Genomic DNA, 18080 nt, shown 5'->3' on the forward strand with positions numbered 1-18080 from the left:
TGGGTTATTCTAATCAATATTTCACAGAACTCTGTATAATAAAATATGTGGACCACATAAAAACCTAAAAAATGATTCCATGAATCAAGTTATTTTAGGAGATTCTGGATTAAAGAAAGTTGGATGGTTCTTTACCAAAGGCTGTGGCAGATTAGAGACGGCCACAGATTCTTTGATATTGCTGGAGCCTATGTCCTCTCTCCTTGACTCTGGCTCTGTCTGTGACAAAACTCAGTAGAAGAGATGTTGTGCCATTTCTCGGCCCAGGCCTCATGTGGCTGGTGGATTCTGTGTCTGGTCTCTTGCTGGGTTTGCTCTTGTAGGCTCCTCACAGCCGCCATGAGAGTGAGCCATCGCAGGCTTGAGCCCACTGAGCCTTCCAAGACTGTATCCCAGCCAACGTCTGATGGCACCTGTATGACACTCATGTGAGAACAACCTAGCTGAGCCCCGTCAACCCTCAGCTCCGAGAGAGACGACAATAAATTATTGTTTAAAGTCACTGGGTTTGAGAGTGGTTAACTGTCTAGCACACAGTAGGCAATCAATAACTATTTATTAAATGAATCAATGACTAAGCAAGCGATGTAAATGTGGATCTTCAAGGGGTATAGTTGTACCCCTTTATGTGATAGATTAGAAAAGTAAGGCCCAGATAGGTGAAGAGAATTGCCCAAGGAAACAAAGGTAATTCGCAGGCTCCACCTGTGAACTAACCCCCTTTCTAGCTGAAGTAAAGGAGGGTGGACAAGATGATCTCTCTTGTGTAAACACATTTTTAGCTCGTTAAATGTATCAGCCTTCCTACCAGGTAGCCCTCTCTTTCTGCTCCATGATCAAGTCTTTGTGTCCAACTAGCTATTTTCCATAAGACCGCTCTTAATTGGTAAACTCCCAAAGAGGATATAAGAGTACTTATTGCCTGATGTCTAGACTAAGCTCAGTTCTAAAAACAGCAGAACCTATAGCAATATCTTGGGCCTTTGGTTTTAAAACATTTGCCCGATGGAGATCCTTGCGTAAAACTGAATTGTCTAGAAGAGTGAATTTTCAACTGAACTAGATATTGGTGAGGGATCCAGATTTTAAAATTCCTTCAGCCTTAGGTTACAAACTCCATTTCTGTTCCTCCACGTGAGAGGTAAATAATATGATCTGAAGTTTGATTCAGTTCTTAAAACAATACAGTGAAGAATGTTAATACAGGTCGAAATCTGGGATATTCAATTTTACTTCCAAACACTGTTACGGCCTGTGCCACAGCTTCCTAATCAAGTCTCCAAATGCAAGACCCACTTCAAGAGTTGAAAAGAAGTTTTATCTAATTATCTTCTTTTCCTTCTTTGGATTGACCAAGGCTGTATCTTTTTCTGGTGCTATCAAAGGGGCTGCCGGGACAAAAGCACATCCAATTTTAAGTAAGCTTTAGTTAGCAGACTTAAAATTGATCACGCATTTTAGTTTCAGTAACTTGCAATTTCTACACCCTTTGATAATTCACTTTAAAGAGCAAACCGTCTTTAATGACAAGGCTTAAAAGAGACGACCTTTCTGAACAAAATATGAAAGCTGAGAAGAGAGAGTTCTTTTAAGGAAACTATGAATTAAAATGACCTTGTGTTCTGAAACTTTTCTCCCACCATTTTTGATGTTTTACCTTTCCTTTTTACTCTTAGAAAGAAAGCTAAAACACCACTGCCTTCTGTGGATGGTGATGCACTTCAATGAGAGAGCTGTTAATTGTTAATTCAAACTCAGTTTCTTCTTTGTGCACTTTCTCTACAGATTTCTTCACTGAGGTTGCTCACCATCATAAGCATATGGCCGTTTCTGAGGAAATCACTGTTGATAGCGACATTACAGGATAACATTTGAATCTGAACTATTTCCCTTGAGTCACAGTCAATTCTCTTGTGCAAACTATGAGGCAGGTCCATCCATTCTGTTCCCTCTCTCTTAGTCCTTTTCCTCCATTGTGCCCCTGGATCGCTGCCCTCTGAGGAGTTGATTGTTGAGCGGGGAGGTTGCAAAATCAGGGGTCAGACCCCTTAGGTGGCTCACTGCTTGGTGATGCAGAAATCGTGGAGTCAAACAAAACCAGTATGTGTGCCCATGACTGACAGCTAATGTCCACGTTAACCCTTCTCCTGTCTGCCCCATAACTGGATAACAACACACCCCAAGAACACTGTGATCCCACAGCTTGCCTTCTGCTCAGCTTGTTCCAAATGCTTTATCAGCCACTACCTGTTGACAATTACATGCTGAAATGTAAAAAGCACAGGTGCTTGACTCAGGTGCAGCAGCCAGTAATAATAACTTGAAAAGTAACTAAATTAGGTGCTTGTGATGAACAATTGATCTTCCACCAGATAAAAGAAAGGATGAAATCTTAGATGATTTTATAATAAGGGACAGTGTTTATAATTTATTTCCTCAGCACTTGCTTTTTCTCCCAGTAGCCATTTATACACGCAGTAAGGAATTTTAAATAAGCCAAGTGCAATTTTTCTTTCTCTTCCTCTATCAGAGAACATCCACAAAAACATTAGTCTCAGCCACCTATTCCTATCACATACAATCAAACCGACCTAAAGTTTCGGTATGTTTGCTCCCAGACGTATACGACATGCTTCAGAAGGGAAACAGGATCTGGGTAATGTCAAAGGTTCACCAGTGTTTGTAATTTCATAACCCTTGAAATAAGGAAAAGAAAGAATAGCAGGCAGCTTTCCAAAACACCTACTGATATTTACTCATGGAAAACAAATATTCTTGAGTGGGAGTTCCAATTCCAGCATACAATACAATTCACAAAGCATTTTTACTTCAAGCAACTAATAACCTTACTAATGAAAGCTGTGGAGCTTCAACCTGTTTTTTATGGTCTGTATAGAAGCACTTAAAATTAATCACGTAGTCTGAATCTTTCCCTTTCGAGTACTAAATCACAGTCTGAGTACCAAGTGTCCTCATTTGTTAGGTGGTTTTAACAGCCCTGCTACAATTTTGCTTTTTCCTGAATTTTCTTTAAGCTAGTGCTATAATTTGTTGTATGTGCAAGAAAAATCTTATCCTTCAAAGTACAGAGACTTCTATTCCTGGAGGAGGTATCAGGGTGAACATTACCAGGTCGAGCTGTGACTGGACAGCAACGATTTAGTGTAAGAGTGCGAGGCCGCCTACTGATGGTCTGCACAAGGCGGTGTCTGTGCCGATCCTGGCCCTGGATTTGGAAGTAGCTGTAAAACCTGTTATGTCCTTATCATCTCCATGTCTCAGTTACAGTACAAAAAAGGGTAATTAATCCCTGGGCAGCAAACAACAGAGATGGGCGTGGGAAAGAATTTTGAAAAAGTCTAAGTAAATGTTCTGCCCTGTCCTTTACAGTAAACCAGATGACTACAGCCCTGCCTATGGTCCAGATTTTTAGTGTCTCAAAGGGCCCATGGCACGCATCACAACACGGTCAAAAGAATATGGAGCATCCATCCAGAGCAATTCAAAATTTCCTTGGCAAACCACAGAACTGCTTACTGGCATTCAGGTGAGACTTAAACACCCATTCACGGGTGCAACACCACACTCTCTCAACAAGGAAACACAGCCAATCAAAGCTCATCCTGCCATCACTTGCCAGTGTGTTGAGTGTCCTCCCAACACACCCCTACATTTTAGGCATTTTAAGGATTGTCAAATGATATTATTATTAAAACAACAACCATAAAAAGAGAGATGAAGAAAGCAACATTAAACCATAGCTGCTGCATAAAATTCGTACACTATTCTGCCTCTGGAGTCCCAGGATCAGACTGGAGACCAACATGACAAGTACTTGGACTGATGTCAGATGACCCAGTGGCGTTTACTCTACATAAGTATGCTACTTATGGATTTGATCTTTGACACGACAAGGTATTTTTCCTTGTAGTACAATTCGAGACTGTGTTTCTAGGGAAAAATACCATGTATACGTCATACTTATTTTACCAAATGAGGTGCAATAAAAAGTAGAAATAAAACTGATCAGTACAAAATAATATTTTAATAATATATGAACATGAACATGAAAACAATGTAAACATGTTAAAATTTTGATATGATACTACAAACGTGATTTTGATCATACGCGACTGGTAAAATTCTATGCTAAAGCATTAACCAGGCATATCATAAGAAATCATTTCTTTTCCCAATATAAGCAATTCTCAGTACACACTCAAATGCACACAAATATGGAAATCAGAAATAAAGGAATGTTAAAAAAAATAACTTAGTCAGACACAAATAAAACCACCCCATTAGCGTATGAATGATGTATGTTTTTATGATCTTAATTACATTTAAGCATTAAAAAGAAAGCCACTGATCTCACAGTTTACTTTACAATATCCAAATCTGCAAACCTGCTGGAAGAAGTCCACAGCGCAGCCCAGGCAGCTGAAGCCATTGCACTCTCGTGTTCCTCAGGTAAGTCTCCACGCAGTTACCTGAAAATCAAAAATCAACAAGTTATGACTTTTTCGAGGTTTAATGGCCATAGCAATTAAAAAATATGTTCTCATTCAGGAAGAGTTGGATAGAGGTTAAAAAGGATATTTCATATCAAAATTTCATCATTTACTCCTATAAAGTGTCAAATTCTATCTATACCAAGCAACAGAATCTTTGGAAAAGTGAATGATTCACAAGGTTTTTACTTTTAATTGAAGGCCAAATAAGTGGTTCAGTCTTTCACTGCAAGAAAAGGAAGTCTGTTTGACTGAATTAGAGCAGGTAAACATAATCTATGTCAGTGATGTCCCTGGGAACCTTTGCTAAAAAGGTCTCACGTATCCCCGAGCAGTACACACTGGGGGCACTGAAGTCGCAACATCACTAAGCTGGTTCTCTCTTTTGGTCTAGAGAATGTGTGCAGCAGCGCGGAACCTCCAAGGGCCACAGGGCTCTGAGGATGTGGACTACCATAGTAAGAGTCGCATCATCTCACTATCTTAAAAGGAAGACGGTGTCTCCTTAACCCTGCAACTGGGCTTCAGGACAATGTCTTGTCGTGACTCTGCAGGTGAAGCCTGGACTTGCAGGCACCCGCGGATTCTCTCATCTTGTTCTGATAGTACTGACCAAGCACTGTGATTACAGGAGGTGGGGGCCTTCTCCAAGACAGGCTGTTTACAAAAATAGTCTTTTTTTCAAAATTTATATTATGTTTAAGCATTTTAATAAAGACTAAATTCAAACCTTAAGACTCACAGGGACAAACAATACAATACAAGTGTTCGAAGGCATTCTGGTCACAAGCTGTACCTTCTGCCTTGGTATGCAGTCAGTTCTTCCTGAAGGATGGATGCTCTCTTCTGCAGAAAGTTAACCTAGAAAAGACATCTTGTATGAGAAGAGGCGAATGTGGCTTAAATGGCAATTTTGTGCAAATGTCATGGTAGGATTTTATTTAAATTCAGACAATTCCCTAGATAAACTCAGAGGATTTGTTGAAAGTCAATGTTGTATTTTTTTACATTTGGTCATATCGCATCCCTACTGAAAATCCATCAGAGACCACCCAATTGAGTTCAAACTCCTTATTGCAGAGCCATTTTGATCTGGCCCTAGCCTGTATTCAAGGCTTTACCTCTCCTCGCGGCCTTCCCACCATCACCACCTCATACACCAAGTCCTTCACACGTTGCTGTCCAGCACAGGCCATTTTCTCTCTTTGGAATGCTTGGCTAATTATCACCTGTACATCCTCCACTATTTGGTTCAAGTGTGACCTCTCCTACTGAATTCTTCGACTCATCCCGCACTGCTCACCGCCTCCTGCTCCAGGCAAATGCTGTGCACTTCTCGAACTGCCTGAGGGCTGTTTTCATATCTCCCCAAACCTTAGAGCTCTTCTGGGGCAGGGATGACATTCACTCATCTCTGTGTCCCCAGTTTCTTGTACAGAACTGGGCACGTAGCTGGTATTCTCTAGCTGTTGAATGAATGAGTGAGTGAGTGGAAAGAACATTACTGCCTCCTGCAAGCCTCACTCCACCCTGGGGATCTCTGGGGTTGGAGAGACAATATTTTGTCATGGAAAGAGCCTGGGCTTTGTCTGGAGTTAGGCCAACTTGGGTTCAATTCCTGGCTTGGCCTCTACGGCTCTAGGAAGATTACTTAAGCTCTTGATGCTTCATCTGTGAAATGGGATTAATGACAGCTACTTCCCAAGGCTATGAGGATGAGTGAAATGACTAGTAGCAACTGCCTAGTGCAGAGCTCATGGCAGGCTTCACCCCATGGCCCCACTCTTGAGGGGCTGGGGGATGGAGGAAACGGAGTTGCTCAGCATATTCTCTTAAATCAGACCTTGATAACATGGTTTGATTATTTTGAAGAATAAATTTCTATACTATTAAAGATACCTATATCAGGTATAAATTCAAAAGCACCTTACACAACCAAATGAAAATGGTTTGGGGATAACTTATGCTATGGCTTAATGTAATCAAGAGTCAGTGGTGTTTGATCACTTTGGAATTGTTTATTCTTGCCTCTTTGGTCTGAACGGAAACCATGGCAACGGTTGATTCTGAAACATAGTTATGCACGAGAGTACAGCTGGCAGAATAGAAAACATGCTTGCAAGAGAGGAAAGCAGTCTTTCTAAATGGGTATATATCAAAGTGGTCCGCTTGGTTTTGCTTATTTGTAATATTACCCTGGTCTTAATGTTATCCAATTGCTCAAATGACCCACAGGACAATTGATAATTTTGACAGATGCAAGGATTACACTGATTCAACTTCCCTTCCCCCACTGTGCTTTGCAATTGGAATTCCAACAATTTTCAAAAAACACAGGCACCTGTGCTTTCAAACTAAATTTGCTTACTACATAGCCTGTGACTCCTCCGTGCAGCTGCCAATTCTGAGGCCCTAATGCAGCTGGCAGCCCTCTCTTTCTGGGTCAACATCCAGTGTTAGGAGGCTGAAGTGGCTTTTATTACAGGGAAATGATATGAATGATAACAGAAACCCCGCAGGTGGATATCAGATTTCTTTCTTTCTTTCTTTTTTCCTAAAAAAAGCCTCCTCTGAAGGTGCCAGGTCCGACATGGCTGACCCTATGGAAGCTTTCCTGCAAAGTTAATGGGTAAACCACACCTCGAGGAGAGCTTTTCATGTAAATAAAGATGACTTAACCCTTTCTACGTGAACGCTCTCCTGTAGTACTCATTTTTACATACAGGAGAAAGCACAGCAAAACAACTTCTTCACCTCCAGAAGTCATAGCCAACAGTAGCATAAGGATTGATATAATGGAAACTTCATTTTCAGATAAGAGACTTTTTACTGAGGGGAATATAAAAGGAATAGCTAAAATTTGCTCCACATTTCACCTTACACATTATGAACAGCTAATGTGAATATCATCAAACTACATCATTTGTTTTATTCCTAAATAAACTTACTGAGCATCTACTATGTGACAGGCACTGCTCTTGGCACAGACAGCAAAGAAATCTTTCCCTCAGGGCGATTTTCCAGAAAAAACTATGTTTTAACTTTCTAAGTGTATTAGAAACAGGAATATGTGAACTCTTTCTTATGTTAGAGTTAAAACACTAGTTTTTAAAAAACCAGCAATATATAAAACTAACAGTATATAAAATATATACAGCAATATATAAAACGTTTACAGGAATATATAGTGAAAACTTACATTGGAAGTTTTTTTAATAAGTATCTAAATTTAAATAAATTTTATCTCTCATATTATATTTTATGAACTATACCAAGAGCTACACATTTCAGCAAGAAATATTTAACCTAATTGTTTGAATACTTTGTTATTATTCTGCCTTGAATTTAAAATGCATCTTATCTCTAGCAACCATATAAAACACACCAGAATAGAAATGCTTCTAACTTAACCATGTTTTTGATTTCTCTGCACATTCACCCAGTGAGGAAGCAGCAATGTGCTAAGGATGGCATTTGGGGCCTGGCACCAAGAAGAAAAGGGTGAGGCTGTATTGGAACGTGGGCTGTAAATGAATCAAAGTGACCCTAACTGAACTTCTCAATTTCAAAGGTGCTTTTAAGAAAAGCTTATTGATACAATGAGTTCTTCAACCAGTAAGAAAAAAATTCTAAAAAACTCCCCAAACAAAAACCAATTAATCCTGGGTACTAGGTTATACTATGACGACACATTGATTTCCGGCATCAGTTCAGAATCAAACTTATTAAGATATGCATACCACCTAGACCCTTGGAAAATGCCTTGATTCTAGTAATTACCTGTGACTTCAGGGAGGAAATAGTGTCTTCAAGTTCTTGTCTTAGAGACGCTGGCATCAATCCTTTGAATTTTGTTTCATATTCCTGTCGTATGTAAGTTATCTAAAGTGAAAAAAAAATGAAAGCTTATCTTTCCTACCACAGAAATGATTGCTTTAAATTTAAGAAATCCCAGAATAATATCTATCCATCACAAAGGTAAGTTTGTCACATGTTTTTGGAAACCAAACGATAGAAATGAAATAAGAGGAAGCACAGTTACCAACTGAAAAAGGTACTCGGTCTGTCCTTGTGAGTGTGGGAGAGACAGCCCCTATACCAATACTTTCAAATTCTTGTTAACACAATTTTTAGCATCGGAAAAGTAAAATACCTATTCTGTCCTCTTCACTCATGATGTATGCTCTGTGCCAACCCTGTATCCTTTTCTTGATTGGGGTGTGGATTATGATCATACTAAACTGTGATTTGAGGACAATTCATGGCATGTTGTTGGTTTGATTAAGACACTTCCCCAAAGTGGCTAGGTACCTGGATGCTTGATATAATCCATACGATTATGAAGATATGAATGAAGGAAAATCCACACAGCTGTGTCTCCAAGTCTCCCCAACACGGGTAGACCAGAGTCAGAGTGCCCTTGTCATCATGAGCTTCTCTGATTCATGGGTTTCCCTTTCCCTCCAGAATACAATCAGGTCTGTGCTCAACTAACTGATGGTCTCTGGGCTAGTAAAAGAAAGGTTGGTGGTTCATCCCATTCATCTCTCTAAAAGCTAAAGATAGAAACAAGTGAGCAAAGTGGAAGAGAAGTCGTTGGAAGGACATGCCAGAGCAGGATGAAGAGGTGTGTGAATGTGAGCATGAATGTAAATGTGTGTCTTGATGTCTTTCTCCAGCTATGTTTCTTTATCTTTCTTCCTCCTAACCTGAGATGAGATGGAATTAATAAATCTGTTGCACATGCCGTGTGTGACTTAACTGAATTCTAAAGTTGAACTGCAGTGTATCCTACAAATGGCTCATTGGACACAACTGGACAAAAGGTAGCAAATTATGAAAATATGTGCAACTGAGTTCAGTTAGACAAGTCGATGAATTTACTGAGGATAATTTTAAATTAATAGCCTTAATTCCCAACTTTTCTTATACTAAACTGAATTAAGGAAGAAATGTGTTCTAACAGTCCATTTCATTACCTAATAAAATCCCATGGCAAATGTTCTAGAATACAATTTTTCAATTTTTTGCAAAGTGTTTTTTTGAGATATATTATAATCTTGTGATTTATACCTAGAGGAAAAACAGAAATAATGAATAATGATCTGTCCCACTGATGCAATATTTGATTTTCCCACCTTCTTTTCTTGGACTTGAGTCCAATAGTTACATCTGTCAGCTGACTCAAATGAAAAGCCAATGAAAGCAAAACACATGCTTTACAACTTAGATTTCAGGGCAACATTTACTGAGGGCCCACAGGCTACTATACTTACTTTTTTCCCCAATCATTCAACACTGCCTCTGAAATTTCGACCTACTACTCTCTTAAAAAGAACTCACATTTGCTCTATTTCCTGTCTCCTTGTTTGTTTAGAATGTCTGCCCACTGCCTGGACATTTTCGAGACAATTTGGCTGGGTATAAAAATACTTCAATCCCACTTTCTCTCAGAACTTTGGAGACATACCTTCAATGTCTTCTGGCGTTACACATAGCTATGGTGAAGTCTGAAACCAGGTTAATTTTTTTTCCATCGTGAATGTGACTTTCTTTCTCTGCTGGGATGCCCATATGACTGTCTTTTTCCTTGACTGATTGGGATATGTTTTGGTATTAATGACTCTACACCAATTTTCCTGAGACATTGCGTGTGTCCTTTCTATCTTTAAACTGAATTCTTAGAAGACAAATTTCATCTATTAGAAGAATTATTTGTATTCTATTATTGTTACATATGTTCATATTATATATCAATTTTTTTCTATTTGTTCTCTTCTTCAGGAACATATACTTTGCTTGTGTTGGCTCTTCTTTGACAATCTCCTATAATTAGAATTTTCTCTATTATTTTACTTTCTTCATTTTATATGATAAATATATATATTTAAAATTTCTATATAAATATTATAAACATATAATATATATTATAAATATATATTAAATATACTTATCATATAAAAATATCTATTTTATTTTTCATTTCATTTTGTGTGATTTCCTCTAGTATGATCATCATATTTCCTTAGACATTTTCAGTCATGATTTTTCTATTTTTGTTTCTTCTAATATGGTTTCAATCTCTGTAACCTTTTGATTTTTGTCTACCATTTTTCCTAAGCTCTAAAAGATCACTTTTCATCTATCTGTTGACTTAAATAATCTTTAATCATCTCTTCTTTTGTCTTCTTCTCTATCTCCCTCCACCTCCTTCCTTCACAGAAATACATATCAATGTGTTTTGTAAATGCTGTGACATTGTGAATAACTGTTTGTTTTAAAAACTACAATTTGTCTGAACCTTCCCCATTTCTCGGGCAATTTCCCATTTGATCTCTGTTCTTTATTTGCTTTTTTCTTATATTCCTTCTTTCTTTCTCTTTTTTTTTGTGGTGAGGAAGATTGGCCTTGAGCTAACATCTGTGCCAATCTTCCTCCATTTTGTATGTGGGATGCCACCACAGCATGGCTCGATGAGTGGTGTATAGGTCCACATCCAGGATCCGAATCTGTGAGCTCTGGGATGCCAAAGTGGAGCACATGAACTTAACTATCACGCCACGGGGCTGGCCCTGTCTTTCTCTCTTTCTTAATCTAGCAAGGATCTTATGATAGTTTCTTTTCTTTAAAAAAAATTTAAACCTCATTTTTGAATGGAACCAACTATTTGCTGAGTGTTGAGGATGGGGGAGTAAGCTGGAGGCAGGCCACAGCTATAATTTGGTTTTGTTGTCTTCAACACCCTTTGACTAAATCTATTCTTTCATTTGCTCTTGGTGCCCATCTCCTCTCAGTTTTCAAGTACTTTGGAGGTCATGGCGAAGCACTCAAGCCCTTTGGTTAATGCTTACAGTTTCTCTGGACTCCCCTGCCCCCCTTCACTTTTCACATCTGAAAGTCTCTCTCTACGCGAGGCTGGGCCACAGACAGCAGACAACTGTGCGTCAGCAAGGGTGCTCTTGGATCACCACTACCCCTTCCATCACTTTTTAAGTCCAGTGCCATATTTTCCAACTTTCACTGAGGATTCAGGCATTTCTACTTCCTGTCTACTCCTTTCTTCTTTGTTTTTATGATTTCAGTGAATCTGAGTGAACTTCAAATGAGCCCTTGGAAAATCTGAAATTACCTCACCTATGAGTGAGACTATCAATCAGGAAAACACTACTGAATCCTTAAGCCCAAATCCTGAATTTAAAAATCATTCTACCAAGGAGAATCCTGTTCCTTTAATAAAGTCATGGAAAACTTTAACCAGTATGTTTTACTTTATTTATGAGGTTAATAATGTTACTTCTAGCAAACATTTATTGAGTATTTTCCATGTGCCAGATACAATTCTAAGTGTTTCAATAAGTGTTTAATCCTTCTGACAACCCAATGAGGTAAGCACAGAAACGCAACCCATGATTTGAACTCAAATAGTCTGACTCTCAAGCCATATTCTTAGCCACTATGCTCTGCAGTTTCTCAAATAATCTTTCCAAATGTTGAAATGTTTTTCCCCTCAAAGAGGAACAGGATCTCACAGACCAGTTAGAGCAGTTTCACCCACTATACATTGATGCTCCCTTAGCACAACAGGGGCTGGGGCATGGGGGCGGGATGTACTCTCCTTCCAGACAGCCATCTAGTCTTCACTCTATTTTTTTTAAGGACAACAATAACAACAATTGGTTCCAATATGTTATGGTTCCCTGTACCTTCCCATTGGTTTAAAATTTTAATTTATTGAAGATATACATGTTCGATCAATTAAAAAAAAAATCTGTGCAAATACAATACACATATTGACCTAAAAGAACAGCTCCACAAATCTCTTACATAAGCACACATTTCAAAGTCCAACCAGTAAAGGATATATCTAAGTTTGTGACATGGCAAAATGAGAAAGAGGAAGGAAAAAGTTAGCTTCTATTCCGTCATACCACTTTGACTCCTGCTACTGTTTTCTCTCTCCCCACCTCTGACCCAGGATGTGTCTGAGGGGAAGTAAGGAAGGGGTAATGACATTTACCTATAGACTAATGACAGACATCAACTGCTAAATACGCCAGTCTCTCTCCTCCCTGTCTTCCCATATTTCCTCGTGGTGTTAATCGGCCTTACAACAGATCAAGAACCAAGAGGAAGTTGAGTTGATCTAAGCAAAGGGTTTGGTGGACATGCAATTCCTTTTATGAAGGGAGATCAAAACTTTTACATACAAATCTATTTTATTACTAGATTCGAATATTAAATTCATTAACATACAGTGTCTGATTATACTAGTGAATGATGTTTATTAAATGCAGAAAAATTCAAAGACTGTTCTTGCTTGAGTACTTCTGGAAAGGAATTTCCAGGACTGCTGCAGCTCATTTCCATTCCACCTCCCACTCCCACTGCCCTCAAAAAGCACGGTGTATAATTATCTGCTCTTCCACATTCCTCAACCACATCACACCAAACAGACATAAGCTTCTGCCTCTCCAGAGTGGCCACTTCTCTCTCTACTTTCCTTTGTCTCCTTTCCTTTAGCAAAGGAATATTAGAAAACCCAGGACATCATGACAAACAATGATATTCTTGTAATGTAGTAAGATCCCTTTAAGCTGAGTACAAATGGTGTATGTCTGACATGGTACCCATGTGAACAAAGATAGCTGTGCTCTGCTCCATGGCAACAGACTGCCCAGCTTTCCCTCAAAGGCATAGCACTGACAATATTTCCTTTAATTTTTAAATGAAGACCCAGAACATCCATAATTGGAGTTTAGCATTACAATTAAGTAAAACTTATATCCTGTGTAATCAGACAAATACTCATTTGTATAAATGAGAGTGGATGAAGTATACAGGATATGTAGTTGACTTGAGCCAAGAGGGTCTCTGGAGGTAAAAATTCCAAATGTTGAAGAAAATGAACCTTGGAAATCTACAATTTCATTAGAAATATGGAAGGGAGAACTAAAACATATTTAGTGGTGTTTTTATTTGAAAAACACTGCATCAATTAATTATGTCAGTATGCCAAAACTATGTTAAATGTGTCAACCTCCTGTTGTACAATAAAACAAGTAAGATGAAAGTGTGTGGCTTTGTACAAACAACTTAGGGATGATGCCTCAAACACAAGACGTTTTCTTACGAGCTTCAATGCATCCAATACTGAATTCACTTTTGAAGAGGTGAGAAAAGGGGAAGCTACTTTTGAGTTGTCACTGGCAAATACTCTGGTTGTTTTTTCACGTCTCTGCATAGTCATTTATTATTGTATTTTAAGGTAAAAGAGAAGCAGTCCAGGAAAGTGACTGTGCCTAATACTACTTTACAAAGTCCAACCAAGCATTTGTGGAGTCAGTTCAGCAGAGGAAAAAGGGAACTAAGTAAGAATTCTATCGACGTTATCTCCTAGTACCTTTCCACTTCTCTGCACTCCACCAGCACCATCCCAGTTCTGACCACCTTCGTCTTGCACCTGGCCTACTGCAATATTGGCATGTTGGCTTTGTTTTTCAAAACAAATTTGCTTAACCTTTAAAATCAAAATCAAAATCCTTTATGTGGCCACAAGGTCCTGCACAGTCTGGTCCCTATCCGCCTCCCACCCTCCTGTCACCCCAGCGAGTTGCCCTCACTTTCAGAACAGCAGACACCTTAGCTTTCTGTCAGTTCATTCACCAAATGCCCGAATGCTTTTTCTCACACAAGTCTTTTCTCTGATGATTCTTTCTTGTCCTGTGGGGTTTGGGCACTGCCTCCATCTGGACCTCTGGATGTTGGAGAGTCCTGCTCTGTGGTGATATCAGGGATGTTGTAGACCCAGGTACCCAGCTCGGGGGAGCTTGTCAAGACTTAGTCATGAGGCTGTGTCTGGGGCAACAGCTTTCATCAGTTTCCTTTCAAGAACGGGGGCCCACAACGGCCCATGCTTTCAAGCTGTGACTCACCCTTTTGTCATTTACCTGGCAAGGAGCCCTTTCAGCAATTTTAGTCCCTGTCCCCCCAGGTCTTTCCTCCCAGCTGCCTCTGCCTGCTGTGTGACTCAGGATCCCATACCTGTGGCTTCAGCTTCACTCACCACACTGGCGTTCCATTCTTTTTCTAGATCACACAGATGTTCATCTTGCTTTTGATATCAAATACATCCTTTTACTTTTCCCTTTTTACATTGTGCCAATCATTATTGAGTGTTTGGAGTGGAAGGGGTGCCTCATACCGTGACCTGACAGAACCATCTTGTACAAAAGGACAGAATGTTTTATAACCTGCCTTTTAACTTAATAAAGTGGAGGGCTTCGGAGCCCAGACTCTGGGGCAGGAACATCTGGAGCTGAATCTGGGCTGTGCCCATAAACTGTGTGCCCTGGGAAGGCGAACTTCTCTGTGCCTCAGTTTCCTTGTCAGGAAAACGGGAATTATAATTTCTCAAAGCTGCTGTAAGGATTAGATGATTTAATACATGTAGAATTTTTACAGTAGTGGCATTTAGTAATGTTCAATAAATGTTAGTTATTACATCATATAATGGAGACTATACATATACTAAATATTTCATTATATTATCATGTATATATATATTATGAATTATATGTGTATTTCATTTAACCCATTCTCTATCATTAGACTTTTTGCTTTCTAATTATTTGCAATACTATGAATCCTTACAGCAAATTATTTGCATATATTCATGATTAATTTGAGGACTCCATTTAAACTTCTTTTTGTATTTTTTACTATCCAGTGATTGAGAAAGTACATAACAACAAAAAGCTTCTCTGAATTCAGAATCAACTTGAAATGAATTTGTATTTCATAATTAAAATAATTGACATACATTTGAAAAACAGCAGTACTTGTTCATTTATTTATTTACTTTGTGAGGAAGACTGTCGCTGAGCTAACGTCTGTGCAAATCTTCCTCTACTTTATGTGGGATGCTGCCACAGTGTGGTTTGATGAGCAGTGCTAGGTCCGTGTCTGGGATCCAAACCTGTGAACCCCAGGCCGCTGAAGCGGAGCACGTGAACTTAACTTCTATGCCACCGGATTGGCTGCAGTAGTACCTGTTTTGAGCCATATTATTTATTCAGGCTACCAACAACGATTGGTGTACATGTGGATTTTCACAGACCCTTGCCTATAGCTCTGGCCCACAGGTGAGGAATCAGCGCTCCAGGCTGAACGATTTAAGGGAAGAATCTCGGCTCAAACCTCTTTCCATCCAGCCTGGATTTTCACCAGTTAGGAATAGACAGGAGGGTTAAGGGAAATTATCAGATGCTTTCACTCATTATGGATTAGTTTATTCAGAACCTGCCCTTCCAGCACCTGGCTTAGCTGAATGCCATAAAGCAAACTGAGTTTGATTGGTGGGTAGATTGTAGGGGGTAGGAAATGGGAAGAAAGAAGAGGTAACTTTGGAGCACAATATACAGTCTGAGTGAGGGTGAACACGGGTGGGCACTGCAGTAGGGGGTTTGGGGCAAGTAGAGAGCATCAAAGAGACCTTGGGCTTGTGAAGGGCAGTGGAGGGCAGGTAAGGGGTGGGCAGGAGGGGGGCATGGGGAGGGACGGGACTGTGGGGATCAGATGTAATGCAAACAGACACGTGGAGGATGTTTCTGAACGATGGGCCTTTGTGTAGCAAAACGGTTTTGCATGGGCTTTTTAGAGTGAGTATATAGAACCTGTAAGTTTGATACTGAATTCCAATATGGTTTGAAGAATAAGAATGAAAGAAATAGTAGCAAAAGATGACGTAAAAGATGCTCTCGTGAAGCCAAGAAAAAAAGCACTGCCTTCTAAGAAATTTCATTTTTATTGGGGTTAAGGTATTATGCGTTGCCACAGCAACTGTCAAGAGAGATCCATTTTAAGAAGGGTGCTCTGCAGCACAGCTTGTGTACTTTGACTCTAAAATATAAAGTGAAAATAACCATAATTTTCTTAACAACCTTTAAAATATTAATTTTCCCTTCTTTCTTCCATATGGTTTTATCTTATGGTTCTTTATTCCAACTGGTGTTCTTCAGACTGAGGCTGGGGCTCACAGGTGTCCTCTGTTCCCCATTCACAGGGACCAGCTCCCACCCGAGGGAGTGAAGCCTGCTGCTTAATGGGCCTGGACCTCCCGGGGGAGCGGGTGGCTGATGAATGAAGTGGCTGCCGACCCCTGGAGTGGGAGGGTAGCATGAACTAGTTTCTGGGAAGGGTTATAGTTTTAGGAGGAAGGAACAGTTTTCTGGAACTGCAGAGAAAACGGTAGCCTGAGAATGAAAAGGATGGTTTGAACCTAGCACTGTAATTAGGGTTAGATGCTCTAAATCCAGGTCTGGGTAGCTGAAAAGATTCCTGACACCAAAAAGAAATGTGGGTCTGGTAAGCCTACTCAGAAAGATTAGCACACACAGAAAAGCTGGAAATGGGTTAAGACAGTCAAAGGCCAGAAAATTACCAATAAACTGCTCACATCTGTCATGAATAAAGGACTTAAATATCTAATAGGAAGACTGAGATTGTGACATGAAATAAACATGTGTGAATAATAACATTTTGGATGATATTTTGTATATAAGCTGTACGCCTTACCTCCTGATGGAGATGAAAAAATGAAACCATATTATAAATCTCCTATAAACAAATGTGGCCTTCAGAGGAACTCGTTTAGAATTTCACGAGCTATATGTAGTGATTGTGAATTTTGCCCACCAGCAATCATTCAAGAATCTTCTGGTAACTGGAATCCACCCCTCCCCCATATCCTCCCACCCAAGGTCACAGGGGTGGAGTATGTGACGGGGCCTAGCCAATCATCACGTCACATTTCCTCTGTGCTGTGACTGACTGGGGCTTGGGTACATGATCCAAGTCCAAGTAACCAAAGTCACCAAGAGTCGTGGGACCCAGACTCTCATCCCCCGGACTTCACCTGGGGGTGTCATTCTGGGGTTGTGACAACTATCTTGCTACACAGAGCAAGAGCCTGACTGAGAGTGGAGCCAATCCAGAGGAAGAACAGCTGAGAACTGGAGAGAGAGAAACAGGGCCCTTTATCAAGCTTTACCTGAAGTTAGCCCTGTCCTTAGATGTTTTTTCTTAACTTTTTATTGAGATTATGATAGTCTACAACCTTGTGAAATTTCAGTTGTACATTATTGTTTGTCAGTCGTGTTGCAGGTGCACCACATCATCCTTTGTGTCCACCCCCCACCCTGCCTTTCTCCTGGTAGCCACTAATCTGTTCTCTTTGTCTACATGTTTAACTTCCGCATATGAGTGGAGTCATACAGAGATTGTCTTTCTCTGTCTGGCTTATTTCACTTAACATAATACCCTCAAGGTCCATCCATGTTGTTGTGAATGGGACAATTTTATCCTTTTTTATGGCTGAGTAGTATTCCATTGTATATATATACCATATCTTCTTTATCCAATCATCAGTTGATGTGCACTTAGGTTGTTTCCACGTCTTGGCTATTGTAAATAATGCTGCAATGAACATAGGGGTGTATGGGACTTTTGGAATTCCTGATTTCAAGTTCTTTGGCTAGATACCCAGTAGTGGGATGGGTGGGTCATATGGTA

The 18080-nt window shown here is 39.7% G+C and overlaps 1 protein-coding gene across 17 annotated transcripts in view; it reads right to left on the minus strand.

Moving 5' to 3' along the window:
* Positions 1-4026: 4026 nt before the first annotated feature.
* CEP112 (centrosomal protein 112) overlaps positions 4027-18080 on the minus strand; it is a 452281-nt gene continuing 438227 nt past the window's right edge. For 10 of the 17 annotated variants that reach the window (XM_070227013.1, XM_023652173.2, XM_023652171.2 and 7 more), the window contains 3 exons: positions 8292-8393; positions 5254-5372; positions 4027-4490 (listed from right to left, as the gene is read on the minus strand). In XM_070227013.1, the coding sequence (XP_070083114.1) occupies positions 5295-5372; positions 8292-8393 (180 nt within the window). In that variant the 3' untranslated portion in view covers positions 4027-4490; positions 5254-5294. The remainder of the gene's footprint in view (positions 4491-5253; positions 5373-8291; positions 8394-18080) is intronic. The other 7 variants (XM_070227014.1, XM_070227007.1, XM_023652172.2 and 4 more) reach the window with 1 other exon arrangement.

Source organism: Equus caballus, chromosome 11 (assembly GCF_041296265.1).
Source record: "Equus caballus isolate H_3958 breed thoroughbred chromosome 11, TB-T2T, whole genome shotgun sequence".
In the NCBI taxonomy this organism is placed as follows: Eukaryota; Metazoa; Chordata; class Mammalia; order Perissodactyla; family Equidae; genus Equus; species Equus caballus.